The sequence below is a fragment of the Chenopodium album genome, chromosome 19 (assembly GCF_948465745.1).
Source record: "Chenopodium album chromosome 19, dcCheAlbu1.1, whole genome shotgun sequence".
Taxonomy (NCBI): Eukaryota; Viridiplantae; Streptophyta; class Magnoliopsida; order Caryophyllales; family Amaranthaceae; genus Chenopodium; species Chenopodium album.
In genome coordinates, this window is record NC_137852.1 from 39,561,623 (window position 1) to 39,579,937 (window position 18,315).

General features: G+C 32.9%; 2 protein-coding genes across 2 annotated transcripts; one reads left to right on the forward strand and one right to left on the reverse strand.

The window, feature by feature from the left end:
• Positions 1–2,680: 2,680 nt before the first annotated feature.
• LOC145595862 (acetylajmalan esterase-like) lies at positions 2,681–4,829 on the forward strand. Its single transcript, XM_081652295.1, has 5 exons — positions 2,681–2,939; positions 3,495–3,710; positions 4,010–4,155; positions 4,244–4,517; positions 4,609–4,829. Exons 1-5 carry the CDS (start codon positions 2,681–2,683, stop codon positions 4,827–4,829), a joined length of 1,116 nt encoding a protein of 371 aa, XP_081508421.1.
• Positions 4,830–5,768: 939 nt separating this feature from the next.
• On the reverse strand, positions 5,769–10,396 carry LOC145594355 (DNA-directed RNA polymerase V subunit 5C-like). Its single transcript, XM_081650682.1, has 4 exons — positions 10,101–10,396; positions 7,617–7,793; positions 6,694–6,807; positions 5,769–5,894 (listed from the first exon to the last, which is right to left on the reverse strand). Exons 1-4 carry the CDS (start codon positions 10,344–10,346, stop codon positions 5,769–5,771), a joined length of 663 nt encoding a protein of 220 aa, XP_081506808.1. The 5' UTR covers positions 10,347–10,396.
• Between the last annotated feature and the right edge of the window lie 7,919 nt (positions 10,397–18,315).

Here is an 18,315-nt window from a genome sequence, read left to right on the forward strand (position 1 = left end):
AGTTTCGTAAGGACTAAGGAGTACATTTTTTATGGGATTATGGAATTTGCATGTTTTATCACGAACTCTTCAACAAGGAGAATGGACAACAAATATGGTAAAGTGGGTGTAAAATTATTTCAATAATGATCAAGAGTGAGCCTAGTCGCCTAGTATGTCTCGTATCAATAAAAATCACCTACTCCTAGTACTAGTAGTAATTTTATTGACAAGGTTCGTTATTCTCTTTACAAGAAAATTACATTCCTAAGGTATTGTTTTCTGATTTTTCTGAACAAAATTGTATTTGAGTTAATGTTCTAATAAATTATTAAATTTTATTAATTTAAGACATATAATAGGAACTAGGAATTATATAACATATATGCTTGTCCGAATATTGGTTTTTTTAACACAATTGTATTTTAGGTTATGTTCATTCATATAACTTATTGATGAGAATCATTATTCGGAAGTACTTGAACTAATTTCTATATATTTTAACTTTAAGTGAAATCTACCATGCAACAAATCTAAGAAGGATGCATCAAATACTGTGTTAGTTGTTTATGTACTATCACTAGCACCAAATTCACATGTTTCATTCTTGCATCTTGCAGCTAAACGATCAAAATTTTGTTGGGATTTAGACTAAGGGCATGTTCACATTTACTGAACTGAGCTAAACTGAACTGATAAGATCAAGAGCGGAACTGAACTGAACTAAACTGAAATGAATATTTTATGAGAGAAGGAAATTAGGAGCTGAACTGAACTTAACTTAACTGAACTGATTGGAGCTGAACTGAACTAAATTAAGTAAATGTAAACAGGCCCTAAGCTTATTAACTAAATTACTAGTACTTCATACTTTCGTAGTTAAACTTCCTAATTTCAGGCCTCCAATTTGGATTTAAGTACTTGGACCGGACTTGATAGAAAAACCAGAGTAAATGTTATTTTATGGACTGGAGACTGGACCTAAAGTAATCGATCCATTCTATTTTTAAGTTGGTTTGTATAATTTAAATTTTTTCAAGTTATGTGCATATTCTTACATGCATCCTCATACATGCATGTAAGATAGATGCAACAAGATGAAACGCACATCTTGCATGAAACGCAGCGCAACTCTAACGTTCTTCCCTCGTTATTTTGTTTCTTTTATTAAAAAAAGTTTTTGGTTTCCTTCTTTCCAATTCTCTCTCTTCTCTTTTCTTTCCTAATTCTCATCAAAATTTTCGATAAAAATTTCATTATGATTTTCTTTTCCTTTGTTTTTTCTCCTTCCTTCTTTAATTTCTCTCTCCTGAGGGTTTTTTTTCTTTCTCTCTCTCTCTTTGGTTTCAATTTTTTCAATTGAATTTATCATGTGGTGAATTTGTGCTTAATTTTGATTGATTAAGTTTATCTGATTTTTTAAATTCATATGAATTGAATTTTTTTAGCTTCGATCAATTTCATATGTGTATGAATTTCATCTGATTTTCTGTTTTTTTTATCAATGAACATAATCATGCAAAATATGAACATATGCATAGGTTCCCCTAAATGTGAACATTAGCTTTTCAGAAAGTGAACATAGGCATAAAAATATGAACATATGAATTTCAGAAAGTGAACATAACAATTCAAAATATGAACGTAAGCATTGGTTTCCTTAAAGTGAATATAAGCATTTAAAAGGTGAACATATGCATAAAAAAATACGAGCATAAACATTTAAGAAAGACAACATAAGTATAAACAGATTAAATTAAAATAATTCATGAACAACACATATTTACATTATGAATATTTGAAATTATCTATGAACATACTTCGTATAAAATATTATTATGAATAAAATGAATTTAATTATGAACATAAAAATGATAGAAATGATAATAATATGATTATGAAACATATGCATTATAAGTATTAAATAATGTTCATTTTTTTTACGTGTTTATTTTTTATTATTAAATGTTATTTATTTTTCATGTTCATATTTTTTTTTACTAAATGTTCATTTTGTAGAGTGTAGCGTTGATTTTGGCGGATCGCGGATATGTTGTCTAGGTTATTGAATCGAGCCGCATGTTTTGGGTCTTCCCTTGTTCCAGCTATAATATGCATAAGTATGCACCTAAGACCTATTGCAAATTTGGGTTTATTAAATTAAATGTAGTAAAACTAGAATTATTAGAACCAATTTTGTAACATTAAACATTCTCTATTAGATGACCAATTTAGCAAAATTTGAAAGAAGCTAGTGTAATACGATAATTTAGGAAACATTAATCCTAATATCATGCGAATTATATACAAAAGCAAATTAGCAATAGTTTTTCTTATGATGCAAGTCAACTTTACTAGCAAGACCTTATAATCCTAATTAGTACAATATATATGTTAATTTAGGAAACATTAATCCTAATATCCTACGAATATATACAATAGTTAATTATTAGCAATAGTTTTTCTTCTGATGCAAGTTAATTAGTACAACCTTAATCCTAATTAGTTACTCCAGATAATCTAAGATTTAGTACAACACGTTAATTTAGGAAATTTTATTCCTAGTAGAACTTAATCTTCTTAGAAAGTTAAGCCGACTAGATCATTAAGCCTATAAATTCATATTCACTTCCCCTCTCAATTTCATTCACAACACAACCAAAAAAAAAACAAAAAAAAAGTGCGTAGTAATAAGAAAATTATGGCTTCCCTAAAACTAGTATTCTTTGTTGTTCTTGCTCTTTGTTCTTCCCTTCCTCGCCTCAATGCACTCCCTCAACAAATACCGAAAGTAGATGCAATCTATCAGTTTGGTGATTCGATATCAGATACCGGTAACCTAGTACGTGAATCCCCCATTGGAGAACATACAACCTTTGCAAGACTTCCTTATGGACAAACTTTCTTCCATAAGCCAACCGGTCGTTGTTCCAATGGTCTTCTTATGATCGATTTTATTGGTATGTGTCACTTTGCTAGACTTCCTAATCATCTTTATGTTAAATATACAATCTTTTAATGTTTTAACTTTTATATATATCCACTTATATTTTTCTCCATTATTTCAAAAAAATTGCAACGATTTTGCATTAGTTGTTTTATATTTTGTATTCTTTGATCATAGATTAAACTAATAACGTATATAAAGAATCGTAGTTGAATTAGTTTTATTTTGTACGAAGTATATTTTTAAAACATCATCAGTTTTTTATAATTTAAACCTCTAATTAAAAACCGATGCCAAAAAACTATTACAATGATACATAATTAAGTACTACGTAGTATGGATTTTTTTTTTTTTTTTTTTTTTTTTTTTTTTTTTTTTTTTTGGTGCAACGTAGTATGGACTAGTATAACTAGTCAACTAATTTAATTATGTAACCCTAGTACTTTCTTTCTTTTCTTTTTTTTTTTCTTTTTTTTCTTTTTTTTTTTTTTTTTTTTTTTTGTATAAGTCAGTATAATATATGTATGTAACCCTAGTAACTAATTTTGTTGTGTTGTATAACTTGCAGCCAAATACTTCAAGTTACCTTTTCTTGATGCGTATCTTAATGAAGCTGGCAACTTCGCTCATGGTGTGAACTTTGCTGTCGCGGGTTCAACGGCTCTAGACTCTTCAACCTTAGCTGCTAAAAATATTACATCGCCGGTCACCCAAAGTTCATTATCCGTTCAACTTGGTTGGTTTAGGTCTCACCTTCAATCACTCTGCCCTAACGACCCAAAAGGTACTTATACTTCCCATCTTACTCTATACTAATTAAATTATTGTACTAATACAAAATAGATGATATTTTACATCAAAAAAAAAAAAAAAAGATGATATATATCACGCAAAATATTATTGGACTTGTTTAAATATAAATTCTCATGAAACTATCAAATAAATTTTAGTATTATATATTAATGAAAATTTATATTAGTTGTTTGAAATATGACTATCATTATGTTTTAATGATCATGAAGGATTTTATTAACGATCAAGATTATAGTTACTTATCATTCTTATTCATATATGTGTATGCAGATTGTAAGACTAAACTTGCAAACGCATTGTTTATCATTGAAACCGGAGGGAACGACTTTAACTACGCTTTTTTTGGAAGAAAAACAATGGAAGAAGTGCAACAAATGGTGGATCAAGTAATTCAAGCCATTATTAACTCTGTGAAGGTTTGTTTTTCTAACGTATTATTAATTACAGTTTTTAGATTGTTCATAAAATAATTATGGATTACTAATTACATACATAATAATGCAGGATGTTATTAATCTTGGTGCCACTAAAGTTGTAGTTCCTGGCAACTTTGCAATTGGTTGTATGCCAATTTATCTAAGCACTTTCAAGGTGAATGACTCGAATATGTATGATGAACTCCATTGTTTAAAGGGTTTGAACGAATTCGCAACGTTTCAAAATGATCGATTACAAGAAGTTCTAAAGGAGCTTCAAGGACAGTATCCAAATGTTGCAATTGTCTATGCTGATTACTTCAACGCATTGAAGGGACTCGTTCAAAATGCTGCTTCACATGGTTAGTTTTTATCAATTCTTAATACGAAGTATTTGATTATATTCTTTTGTTTAGAGTAAGTACTGATACATGTACTTATCAATGTATGCAGGATTTGAAAAGAATGATGTACAAAAGACATGTTGTGGAATTGGTGACAACGAGTATAACTTTAACCTTACTCGAATGTGTGGAAACAATGGAGTACCAGTTTGTCGTGATCCCTCTAAACTAGTGAGCTGGGATGGAGTTCACATGACTCAACACGCCTACAGAGTCATGGCCAAAGACCTATTCAAGCAAATTGTTCAAGGCATCTCCACTCGAGTTTAATTTGTCATTAGAGTGTGTTATTTACTACTGAGATACATGTTGAAGTTATATCTTTTATCATTTTATGTAGTTTTGGATACATTTTACTTTGATATTTAAGTATTTTTTTGATACATTTAAGCTATATCTACTTCTTTTTCGTTATTTAAGTATTTTTCTTATTCAAATATCTGTTAGTTAAAAACCTGCTTGAATATTATAATAATAATAACAATAACAATAATAAATCACCTCTTTTCTCAATAAAATTTATGATAACAAAGTTAATCATTGTAATTAGTTTTGTAAGGAGTACATTTTTATATGGGATTATGGAATATGTTTTATCACAAACTCTTAAACAAGGAGAATGGACAACAAATATGGTAAAGTGGGTGTAAAACTACAACAATAATGAAACAATGATCAAGAGTGAGACCTGTATTCAATAAAAGTCCTATTATTTTTATTGACAAGGTTTGCTATTCTCTTTACAAGAAACTTACATTCCTAAGGTTTTTTTTCCTGACTTTTTGAGCAAAATTGTTTTTAGGTTATGTTCTGATATATAATTGAATTATATTTTAAAAAGACATATAATAGGAAGTATGTATGCATGTCCTTAAAAGCAGCTACAAGTGTTAGCATTATAATACAAATTGATATGGTAAATGAATATAAGCTATAATGTGAATTGAGAATTAATATTCGGAAGTAATTGAACCTTCTATTATAAGTGAAATCGACAAAAGCAACGAATCCAATCAGAACGCATCAAATCCTCTGTTGTTTATGTACTTCATATCACCAGCACCAAATTTACATGTTTCATGCATGCATCTTGCAGCAAAACAATCAAAAATTTGTGGCATAAGATGAGAATTTTCATGTCATAATATTATAAAGAAGTCTGATTTTAACTGTTTTAGTGAATTTTGATCGAATTTGTAGCTCCAGTCATCACAGAACACACCGATAAGTAACCAGGGAACTTGGTAGTCCAGCAGTGTAGCTAACTTTCATGACTTCCCCCTTCTCATGTCCATGGTAGCGTGCAATCGCATCATTCTCCTGCATGCGTGGCAACTGAAAATAAACATGTAACCATGTTATATAACTTGAGTTATAGAATCCAAGAATTATGGGGCATGCTTATTGTTTCACTAGTCACAATCAACAATAAAATTATTATGGTGCGTAAACAATGTCCTGCATATGTGAGCCTGAGAAACACAAAATTCTCAAAGGACAAAATCATAGATTGTGCTCAAGAAAATCACAATATAATAGTTATAAAATGATACTACTAAACGCTGGCTTTTTCATGCTTCTGAAGATGATAGCAGTAAATAAATTTTCTCAAGGTAATCATATCATTCAAATTCCATAGTAACTGTCCAGTCACAATATCTACAGCCATTAAATGGACCGATAAGGATCAAAGCTTTATGATTAGTGAGTCAAGTTCTAAAAAGTTTGTTTGCTGTAGATATGCATGAATTCAGGTGTAACACATGCTTGCAAGTGACAAGAAAAAATTAGAATCGGGAAGCCTCTAATTTATGCAACCTACAGCAGAAGAGAGACACATCTAATGCAATCTATAGATAGATCTGCTCCTTTAGGCCATACTGACTGCATTATGACTATGAATGTACTTTGTATAACGAATGTGAACTTAATAATGAGTATATCGCATGCACCAAAAACCAGCATTAGTAACGAAAATATACAGCCAAAGAATAGACATGTGGATTAGTTCAGTAAAGGCCCAAACAACCTAACTTTATACCTTCTAGCTCGTGTGTATAGACAGGAATTGCAAGTTCAAGTGCACCAGGATGGGAGTGCAAAGCATCTTGCAAGGGGGGAAATAACGAATTACCTGGTGTTTATTAACCTGATACTTCTGTAGTAGACGTTCCTTCTCCTGAGTAGTCAGCTTTTCATGCTTTGGTGTTAGGACATGCTTTGTGATGTTGACCAACAAGTCACTGATCTACAAGGAAAAGAAGATAAAGGTTTAAACTTTGAAAGAAGTTGAATTGAGGATGATAACCAAAGAAAGACAGTAGCGCAATGTCACATCTTGACACAAGCACCTCAATTAGGCCATTCGATGAGCGACTACAATGAAGCTGGCACCAAGCATACATCAAACCATCAAGGTAACAGCAAAATTGACGGTTCAACTGACTATATAGTTTATTTATGATCTAACCCTGTTAAAGAAAACCTAAAATGCAATTCTAAATAAAAACACAAGTGGATATTTAAAAGGAAAATGCATGCCACTTAGAGCAGGGATCAGCCTATATTTTATCAAAGTTCTTCCTAACTCTGAATCTAAGCAGCTTATACATAATTGAATAACAAGATAAGCACAGAAGATAAGCTATCATGATAGGAATCCAACAGAAAAAATCCATTCATGCCGACAATAGAAGTACTATATCAATTGCTTTTGAAGAAACAGTGTAGTACAAAATTTCTTCAACCAAGCATGTAAACCTAGTGATGTTGTTGGAAACAAAGATATAAAGTCTGGCACAGACATTCGAAAGAACAACCCCCCCCCCCCCCCCCCAACACCCAAAACAAAAAAAAAACCTTCAGAGGGAAAAAAATCCCTCACAGAGTCACAGCACAGATAAGAGATATACCCAAAGAAGATAAGGTGGATTTTCCAGGAAAATTAGAGCATTCAACAGCCACAGATGTATTTAACAGAACATGTAGGAGAGATTAAAGGGGGAAAATTGCATAAGAAGTTTGAAACAAAGGCTTGAAATTGCCTATAAATATGACCTGAAAAATCTCTGTTTTGACTGGGTATTCATCCACAACTTTTCGAGCATGGTGATTCATTTTGCTTTGCAGGACTAAAATAATCCGGTGCAAGCTCTCTTTGTTGATGACTTGGCTGAAAATTGTAAGGATGTTGCCTTTTTTAATTTCCTCGGTTCCACAAAAGATGACCAAAATCTGCAGGACAAGAAATTAGTGGTACTGTATTAGATATAATGAGACTAAAAAAAACAGCTCAAAAATAAAGAAAATAATTTATTGCCATTCTCAAGTGCCTGAACTTGAAATTTTTATGTCAACCATATGTCCATAACAACTTGCCTTAGAGTTCCTAACTGTAAATATGTTAACCTCTCTTCCACCAAAAGAATCTTAAGAATGCTCAAGAATAGTTTCACATGGATGCTATAAAACTAGATGACAGAACAATAGGCTTACTCAGTTTCAGGCATCCTTGTTATTTCAGGAATCAGAATCCATTACATAGGGAATGAACAAGCAAATAACATAAAAGCAGGGTCTTTTTATTCATGGGGGGCTGACAATATACAAGTAAACATTGCTGACCATGACTGACCAGAAAAAATGCTCAAGAAAGTACTACTTGTCCATATAATGCTACAGCAAAAGTTGACGACAAATGGTTCTGATTGCTAACTACGTCTCAAATAAGCCAAGTCATTAATAATACAATGAGTACAAAGTCTTTATAGGTATACCAAACAAATTTAGTTTAAACACAGTATACCAACTCTCGTGCTACCCTAATGATTCGGAGCAAAACGGGGTGGAGTGATGGACAACATATGCCCTTTCCAATAGCAGTGTAAAATTACCCTAGGACATAGCACAGGCTAGCAAAGATAGTTTCTTAAGATATTCAGATACAACCACTCTCCAGACCAGTGCCCCCTAGTATATAACCTCAAAGACCAAAACTAAATGTAATTTATGTTTTTTCTTTTTTTATCAACAAAATGGGAAATATATGCCTCTACAGGTTGAAATAGCACACAATGACCACATGACATTTATAGTATGAGACACATGTTTAAGGGTCTTTGGGTCTCAAACTCTCAATACAACACAGAATGGCTGCACAATGTGGTATTAAGCCGATGCCAACACATTATTTGCACACTTCCACCTAATGTAAATTTTCAAAAACACTCTTCTTAGTCATGGATGTCTCATTTCAGGATTTTGCAAGCAACTCATTGATTGTTGCATGCTTGAAAATGTAAATTCTCTACAAATCAATCAATCCAAGCCTTAATCCCATAAGTAGGGTCGGCTACATAAACCAAATTTTATTATTCCGTATAATCATCGACAAAGATCCTCCTCCTCCAAATGCATAACATAAAACCATAGAGTGTAAACAAATCAGCCAAGACATGTCAACAAAAAACATGATTTCAAAGGATAAATTTAAGGGGGCGTTTGGTTGGGGGAAATGAAGTGATGGAAAGGGAATTAAAACCACTCTATCCCCTGCTGATTGTTTGGGTGAGCTATTTAAAATCTATTTATCTTTTTTTACTCCATGTTCCCATAACTCATTTTTCGCTAGTATAGTACAACTTATTTAATCAAATAGTTGCTAATTTCAAAATTAAGCACACCAAATATTTTCATTTGCTTTTATCTGACTTTGTAAGAAAAGAAGTTAAGGAACTTTCATACTTGGAAATTAAGTGTTAACACGAATTTACAACATCTCATATGAGTATATGACACATTCTTTTCTTATGGATTAAGGCACAATTAGAATCAAATTTTAGTCAAATCAAGAGATCAGAGTTGGACCTAACGTAGAAATTAGATCGGATTAGATAAGATGAATCGAACATAGCCTTTGTCATTCACTACACCCCTATTGGAACTAAGATAAACCTTTACCACCCCATCTTTGCAACCTCGCCACCCTCACAACCACTGACTCGGCCACACCCCATTCCAAATAATCAACCATAACATACTCAAAAATCAAAAGCAAAAGAATGACCCCCAACATGATGGTATAACAATCTACGCATTTTTCTCGTGCATTATCAAACCGAAAAATGAATAGTAATAAAAATATAATGATTATCCTACTTCAAAACACAGCCAACGTCATCTCATTCAAAACCAAAATTCAGCAACTTAGGGTTCCAAACGTAGCATACTCAATATTCAAAACCCAAAACCATATTTTCATTTAACCATAAATAAAAACCAAAAATCAAATAACTAGTAAACAAGGAAGTAATACAAGCAATTTTGCATAATTCTTTTACAGAATAATTTAAAAATAATAAGCACCCACAACCCCCATACAATGTGGTACCCCAAAAAATCACATTTTTTGCATACTTTACCAATCCCAATACACTAAATCAAACATACATATAATCAAAATCAACCATTACCAACATAATTCCAACCCCATAAAAATGGTGGGATTATTATAAAAACAGAGTATAACAATGATTAGGGTACCTTAGAAGACGAGTCAACTCGGAGAGGAACACAAATGCGAAGGGAAAGAGGGTCAGGTTTCTGGCCAAACTCGGCACGAAACTCGGGAAGAGAGCGAGTTAACTCGGAGTTAGGAACAGCATAACCCCTGTCATTGAGAAGTTCGAAGAGGGTTTTACGTGCCAGATAATACCTGTGACTTTCGACGCTTCCAGTTTCTACAAAGTGGGTTAAGCAGTTGCTGAATTCGCCATTGTTATCAGCCATTTTTGGTGGTTTTTCAGTGTAAATTTGCTGCTGTTTTTGGTGTGGGATGAAAAAAGGGGGAAAAGAGGAGGTTTATAAGGTATGGAAGAAGAAGAAGGGACGTACGCTAGTAGTGTAGTTGTAGGACTGTGGGAGCTGTATTTAGCACGCTAAGGTTGTGAGGTGGGCCCTAGGTACCTCATTCATTATACAGTATTACGATTGGATGACAACTAGCTTGGTTAGTTGAAATGGTTTTTAAACGTTTATATAGCTAAATACTTTTCCGTATTTTATTGATTATTTTAGTTTTTGGACAAGGAGTTTTTTTATTTACTCCGTAGTTTTTGGACACGGACACGAAGTTTTAAGAGTAAATAGTACGGAGTAAACAATATTATTTTATATTATGAGGAGACCATTATTGGGAAGGAAAATAATAAAATCTTCTTAAAAGTTTTCTAAAAAGAAATGAAGCAAGTCTGGAATAATAAAATTAGGTTGCAAAAGGAAAGTGGATGAAGTAATAAATACTTATGGAGTAAATGCATTATATTTGATCGTTGTATTAAAAGTCGGTTGGTTTATATAAAATTGTACTCCCTCTGTTTTTTTTTTTTTTATATGCCTCAGTTTGACCGGCACATTTGCCGAAACGCTATTTTGAGTGACTAGAGGTGATCATTTGCGGGTTTGGGCAGGTTGCGGGCCGGGCTTATGCTTATTTTTTTGTCCAACGGATTTCATGTAACAAGTCCAAACCCTTTTATGCGGGCTTGATACTTTTTCCATGCCCGCTTACTAAACGGGCCGGGCTAGCTAGCTCGCGGGCTAACGGGCCTTAATTTTTTGTTTTATTTTATAACACTAATTAATCTATTCATTATTTACATGTGCTAAAATTATTTTGGTAGAGTTGTCTTAAATTATTTTATCCACAAATAATGATAGTAGAAATTAAAAACACACAAAGTATGTCATTATATAAAATTAAAATAAATAATTGTAACTAATAAAAGCTTATAGTTCATTATAGTCTCTTTGTACTAATTATTTTATTTTCTTAAATACACAAAATATTATTTTTATTATTAAATATCACACTAACTAAATAAAATTATTAAATTATTATTATTATTATAAACGGGCCGGACGGGCTAGCCCACGACACATATTTTCTTGTCCATACCCGCCCATTTATATTAACGGGCCGGGCCTAGCCCGCCCAAAATCCAATTTTTAAAAAAAGGTTGTCCAAGCCCGCCTTTTTTGTGGGCCGGGTTGGGCGGGCTTAGCGGGTCGTCCCGTCCATGAACAACTCTAATTTTGACCAAAAATATCTTCAATTGTGTATTAGTAAAATTGTAACAAAATTATATTATGAAACTAGACATTATGACGAATCTAATGATATATAACATAATAACATTTATTCATTTTTTAGAGGTGAAAAAATTAAGTCAACCATGGTATATGAATAGTGCAATTGTCAAAGTGATTTTTTTACAAAAAAAAAAATAACGGAGGGGGTATATTTATCATTTAGGAAGTTTATCAAGCTTTAGGCAAATTAGGTTTCCTTGTATTAACATATATATATATATATATATATATATATATATATATATATATATATATATTATATCGTGAATATAATAATCCCTTCGTCTTAATACAAAGTCTCTTTCGATCATTTATTACTCACATAATAAAGAGAAAGAGACATTGTATTAAGGGACGGAGAGAGTACAATTTTAAGTTGTTTTTTCCAATCTCTCTTGAGTTTAACATGGTATCAAAGTCACTCTAAATTTTAAAGGTTTTTTTCCCTCTTGAATTTAACGCGTTTTAGAATAAAGGCATCACACTAATTACAATAATTTTTTAATATACTCCGTATTTCATTACAAAGCACTACCTCCGTTTCATATTAGTCGCCATAGTTTGACTTTTTAACTCCCTCAATTTTTTTAAGTGGAATGTTTCTTTTGTGCACATATACCAATGCAAAATTCTGACCAATAATATCTTTAAATCAACAAGTGAAACCATAACAATTGACTATCGATAATCCATTCATTGAGAAGATTCCAGCACATACCTACAAGACTTATATTTTTTCTATGTATAAATCACTAACATTAGTCAAAGTTTAACGTGAATTATGTGAATAGTTTCAAAAGTTAAAATATTTCACTTACATAAAAAAAACGAAGGGAAAGTTAAATTATATTATTTTTACTAATAACTCATAAAAATTAACAAACGTATCTATTTCTGAATTTATTTCATGTACATTTTCATTATATTAACTTTTAGGAAAAATTGTCCGGAATAATCCGACCTTTGGCTCATCCGCCCAAAATAATCCCACCTTTCGATTATTTTTAAATAATCCGACCTTTAATGTTAATTCGCTTTAACTAGTCCCAACCGGTTACCTAACTTGTTATAGCAGGTTAGATGACACGTGTCGGCCTATAATTGGCCAAAAAATTAAAAAAAAAAGTTTTTTTTTAAGAAAAAAGTTTTAAAAAATTAATTATTGAAAAAACCATCAGCCACCTCTGTCCATCCCGCCGGCCAGTCTGCTTGACTCCCCACCGCCGCAGATCCGGTCGCCGGTGGCTCCTTTCCCAGCGTCGGCGCCCCCTCCACCTCCCTCGAAACACCAACTCCCTTCCCTCTCCCACGAAATCCCACTTAAATCACCGTCGAAATCCCCTTCCCCATCCCGATCTCGGCCCCCTTCTTCCCTAATCCCGATACCGATTTCCCTCCCCTTCCCCCGCCTCCAGTTCGTCCTCCCTCACCTTCCCCACCTAGATTTCGGGTGTGAATTGTAGAGCGAACAAATAAAGATTTCGCGGATTTTGGCCCGGATTCGGGTTGTGGGTCGGGTTGTGAGGAGGTGGATGGGAAGGCGTTGAGTGTGGCAAAGAGAATGGGATGATAGGAGGAATGTTGTGGCTTTGAGGTTTAGGATGTTCGCCATTGTTGAAAGCTCTGTAATTCATGCTCTGTTTTTTTGAGTGTGATTAGAGAAGAGAGAGAAAGAAAGTGAAGAAGTGTTTTTTGGCGAGAGAACCTCGATTACATCGAAAAGAAAAGCAGGGGAAGGAAGAGTTGAGCGAAGCTTGAACTGTGGTGGTCGGGGCTGCAAATCGACTGCGGTGGTTGGGGCTTCCTTTCAGCGATGGTGGCTGGCGCTGTAATTTGCCGGTTGCTGGGCTGCAATTTGGCGGTGGTTGAAGATGCAATTCACTGGTGGTTGGGGCAGTTTTTGTAACTTTGTTTATTTTTTTTAAATCAATTCTTTAATTTAAAATTTTAGACAAATCATAGAGTGACACGTGTAGTTTAAACCCAAAAAAAAAAAAACTTATTTAACAGGTTACCGGTCACTTGGGACCATTTGAATCGGATTGACATTAAAGGTCGGATTATTAAAAAATAATCGATAGGTGGGATTATTTTCAGCGGACGGGCAAAAGGTCGGATTATTCCGAGCAATTTTTCCTAACTTTTAATATTCGGATACTCCTTAGTCCTTACTAATACATAACTAGTGTATACCCCGGGTGATACCCTTGATTGTTAGTTTGTGTACTTCTTTAATTTAATAACTATGTTCGACTACTTGTACATAGTTGTATGTAGTGGTTTAGGCGTTGCCTCGGGTATCACTTTTTTTTAACATCATATGTGTAACACCCCAATAATTCTCTCTTTAAACCTGTGAGGACCCTGAACAATATTCAAGAGAATTACTGGCGTGCTACTGATGTGTTCATTTTATATATATATTTATCCCCGTCCCTTTGTCGTAATTAGTAGTGTTTTTGGCTCCTACGAGCCACTTTTATTACTAATTTGTGTTTTCCAGTGCTTTGGTAGTTTTGCTTGAGTTTTGTAGGAATTTGCGTACTTGGAGCAATTTCCCGGGCTTTTCGAGGAGCATCTACAAGTATTGGAAGACCGCGACCGCGTTTGATAGCCCAAGGCCGATTGGAGGGATCAAATCGGTGATTAAGGGCTCGGTTATGAAGATCCAAGTTCGGAGGCCCAAGTGTTGAAGATTCGAGGCCTAAAAGCATCGCCCAAGAGCTTTCCTCTCCGCCCGGAGGCGCGCCCAGCCGGGCGGGCCAAAGGAGTTTTCGCCCGGAGCACGCGCCCGGCCGGGCGCGAGAAGTCACCTGAGTCAAAAAAAGGCGGGCCCGGTCGGGCGAGCCACTGCCCGACCGGGCGCGAGTGTAGCTTAGGATTTTGGCTTTCCGATTAGTTTTGTTTTAGCGTTTAATACTTGCTTAGTATTAATATGTTATTATTAGGCAAGATTAGACACATCTCTTCTTTGTTATTATTACTCTAGTTTTATTTTCTCTTCCTTCTCTCTACTCAACTTTCTCTCTCTAGATTTTATTTTCTTTCTTGTTCCTTAACACTATTGTAATTCCGCCGTCTTGGTACGATTTCTCTCTTAATTAATCTCAGTATTTATTTCTTTCCATTTTCCTTCATGTCTTGTTTAATTATTATGTTTAGTTTATATTTAATTATGTCTGAATAGTTTTCCTTCTAGGGTTTATGGGGATCCATAAATAACATGAAGGGGTAATTTATTATTATTGATTGTCAATGCTAGATTGATTTCCTATTGATTGATTTAATGCTCTGTGACTAGATTAGGCCTGATCTTTTATGCATGAGTTTGACAATATCAATTCAAGATTCGAGAGATGAGAATTGATGTTTAGGTTTAGTTTCAATAGGCAGGTTAATTTATAAATGGTTAAGTCGAGATTCGAGAGATGAGATTTAATACCGGTAGATTAATTCTGTGATTGTAATACGTAGCGAGAGCCCTTTATAATCTGGTTAATTGATGCATTGATGATTGATTATTATGTTTTACCCTGGAGTATTATTTATTGGTGAACCTATACCCTAGGTATTTAATTCATTGATTTTCTCTATCCTTTATTCTCCCTACTTATATTCTTCGTAGTATTGACTTTTATTCACAAAAATATTGGTTACTTTAATAATTTAGATTATAATAATTAATTAGGAATAGAAAGACCAGTTTCCCTGTGGATTCGACCCTACTTCCCTATCTGCATAAGTTAGTGGACTTAGGTAATTATTTTTGATTAGGTGATACGACTTTAGCCTGTCAGCTACCGCCACGTGTTCAAACATTAAGGCTTTATCAGAAAATAGCAACGGAAAAACTAAATCAGTTGTAAATAAGTTTTAAAACCAACGAATGAAACCAAATTACGTCATACAACTTGGAACCATTAAGGCCCTTATTCAAAACCCAATAAAAGTAGTAAGTGATTAAATTAAGTGTTCAAATAAATTCAAACCCAAAAGAAATAGTGTCGAATAAAATCAAATTAAAATAAATTCAAACTTGCAAAAGAAATAAAATGCAAACAACCAACTCTCTACTCAAGATCCCACAACCCTGATGAATGCTGCATGTGTAAGAACCTGTGATAATTCTGCTCCCCAATATTACAAGTGTAAAACTTGGATCGTCACAGGGTCATTAAAAGGCGAAGACCATGACCAAAGAAAGACACACAAAGCACGCAATCAGCAAAGCTGAGTACATACAAGCTGCAAAATAAATTAAGAAATCCATAACATGCTACTAATAATCAATCATCATGCATCATTAAATTATAGACTCAACACACGACTCAACTATTTATATTACTAAGACTCCATTAATTAAGAATAGGTAAATTATTATTTTTATTCATTGGATTACGCAATAGACAAGGTTGTCCAACCCATGCTCCATTTGATTGGAACATCAATAAAATTAAAGAAAAACCCCATGCCTCCTTTCGAAAACATCAATAAACATCCAACGACCACGGGCGCGACTCCGTGACCGTAGTTAGTATGAGATCTCACCTAACTCCTAGTTTTGAAAAATATTTGAAATAAGAGACTCGTAGATCAAACGGCCTCGAGAAAAGTACACGGCCAATACCCCATGTACCCCAACCCCTAATTGTCATTACTCCAGAAGTGCACCAATCCAGAGTTTTATTGCTCATCCATCTTGCACTTTACGTGATTTACAGGTTTAGACTTGGTGATGACTCATATGCATAACAATACAATCAATCCAATATTAATTCAATCAAGTAAAACAACTTTTCAATTTCAATTCTTGATTTATTAGTGGCAAGCAACACCTATTATTTATTCGGCACCCCAAAACCTCAACCTCGTCTTAGAAGACTTAAATTCTTCCTTTACTCATCCTGCTTGCATAATCATGAATGAGTAATAAATTAATCATTACACCAATCATATACCTTTGCCTCTAAGCGCACCTTGCATAATTAGAGCACAAGTAATACTTGCAATATAAAAAAGTGCACGTCATACGAAATTCACAATGTATAACCAAACAATTTAACTCAGTCATCCCTATACATGGTACTAAGTTCTCGATCCGTCGTCCTTAAACATGCACCTAAAAGAAAGGTTTCGTAACTTGTACGTACCTTGAGCAAACAAATTGGTATGCCACTTTACTAACTAGAAATCACCTTCAATAAACTCCTCTCCTAAGCCAAATAATAACATCTCAATCAATACCCAATCAATCAAATTTACAGCAATACTAACTTACTTTAAAACCTTCAAAATCCAAATCAAACAACACTTTAAAATCTTCCCTTTAGTTAAAATTAAAGGCTTATATATAGTTCTTTAAATTTTTCTTCATAAAAACCTTAAAATACACTCTTATACATGAAATTACAGCAAGTTCAAAGTCAAATAAAAATCTAAAAATTATATAAAAAACCCCTAAAAATCTCCCTTTTAATAGGTAGTCACACCCTTGTTTTAAAATCACAATTATACTACTTTAAATAAAATTCCAGCATTTTAAAGTAATCGAAAACCACTTCAAAACTTCATCAAAATACATCTTTATACTTAAGTTATCCATAGAAAAATTAAATTATCTCTTACCCTCTAAACTCAAGGATAAAATTTTAAAAAAAACTTCGTTAAAAACCAAAAATTGCCCGAAAATCATATTTAGAGGCTGAATTTGGCCACGAAAGGGTGGTGCTCACTACCAAAGGTAGTGAGCCTTTCTTAAAACGTTGTTTCCACATGGAAAACACTACTTTTTTTGTCAAAATCGGATGAGTTTAAAACCTGATCGGGATTAAAACGGGATTAATATTAACGAACGGAAATCTAAAAATTAAAACACGAATCTATGTGTTCAAAATAATCTGGAATCAAGTTAAACTAATCAGTAGTTATAATCACCAAAATTTCAAAACATCATTACTATAAAAGTCCTAAATCAATTGTTCATAAAAACCCTAAAATCATGATTTTCAATAAATTGAAACCCTAGGTTTATAATTCATAAAATATGAAATTTATAACATAAATATAATCTGAAATTTATAATCTTTATACCATTAAAATATAATTTGATGCTAAAAATATAATCTTTATACTAAAATCAAAACCCAAAACAATTAAATTAACATTAAGCAAAATAATGAAACAAAGAAAGATGAAAATAAGACTAATAATTAACCTTTTTGTGTGGGAAATTTTTGGAGATTCATGGGGTATTTATAGGAGAGAATTATTGTAGGGTAAAAAGAAAGATTGGGCCTCATAAAAATAATGGGTCGATTAAGTAAACAAATGGGTTAGGCTTGTGTGATTGGACATAAATTGTAGAATAAAGGTGCATAAAATAATTTGTTCAAATAATTTTCGACCCAGATTAATAATTTGAAACTTTTGAAATTAAATTATGAAAAATAACAAATAAATATTATAAATAAAATAAATTTTCATTTATAAAATATTTAAAAATACGGGGGATTACAATATGTATTTATATTATAATCTTGTTAAAAATAATGAATTATATTACCTTTAATTTATTTAATAAATTAAAGGAATATGTTATATATATATA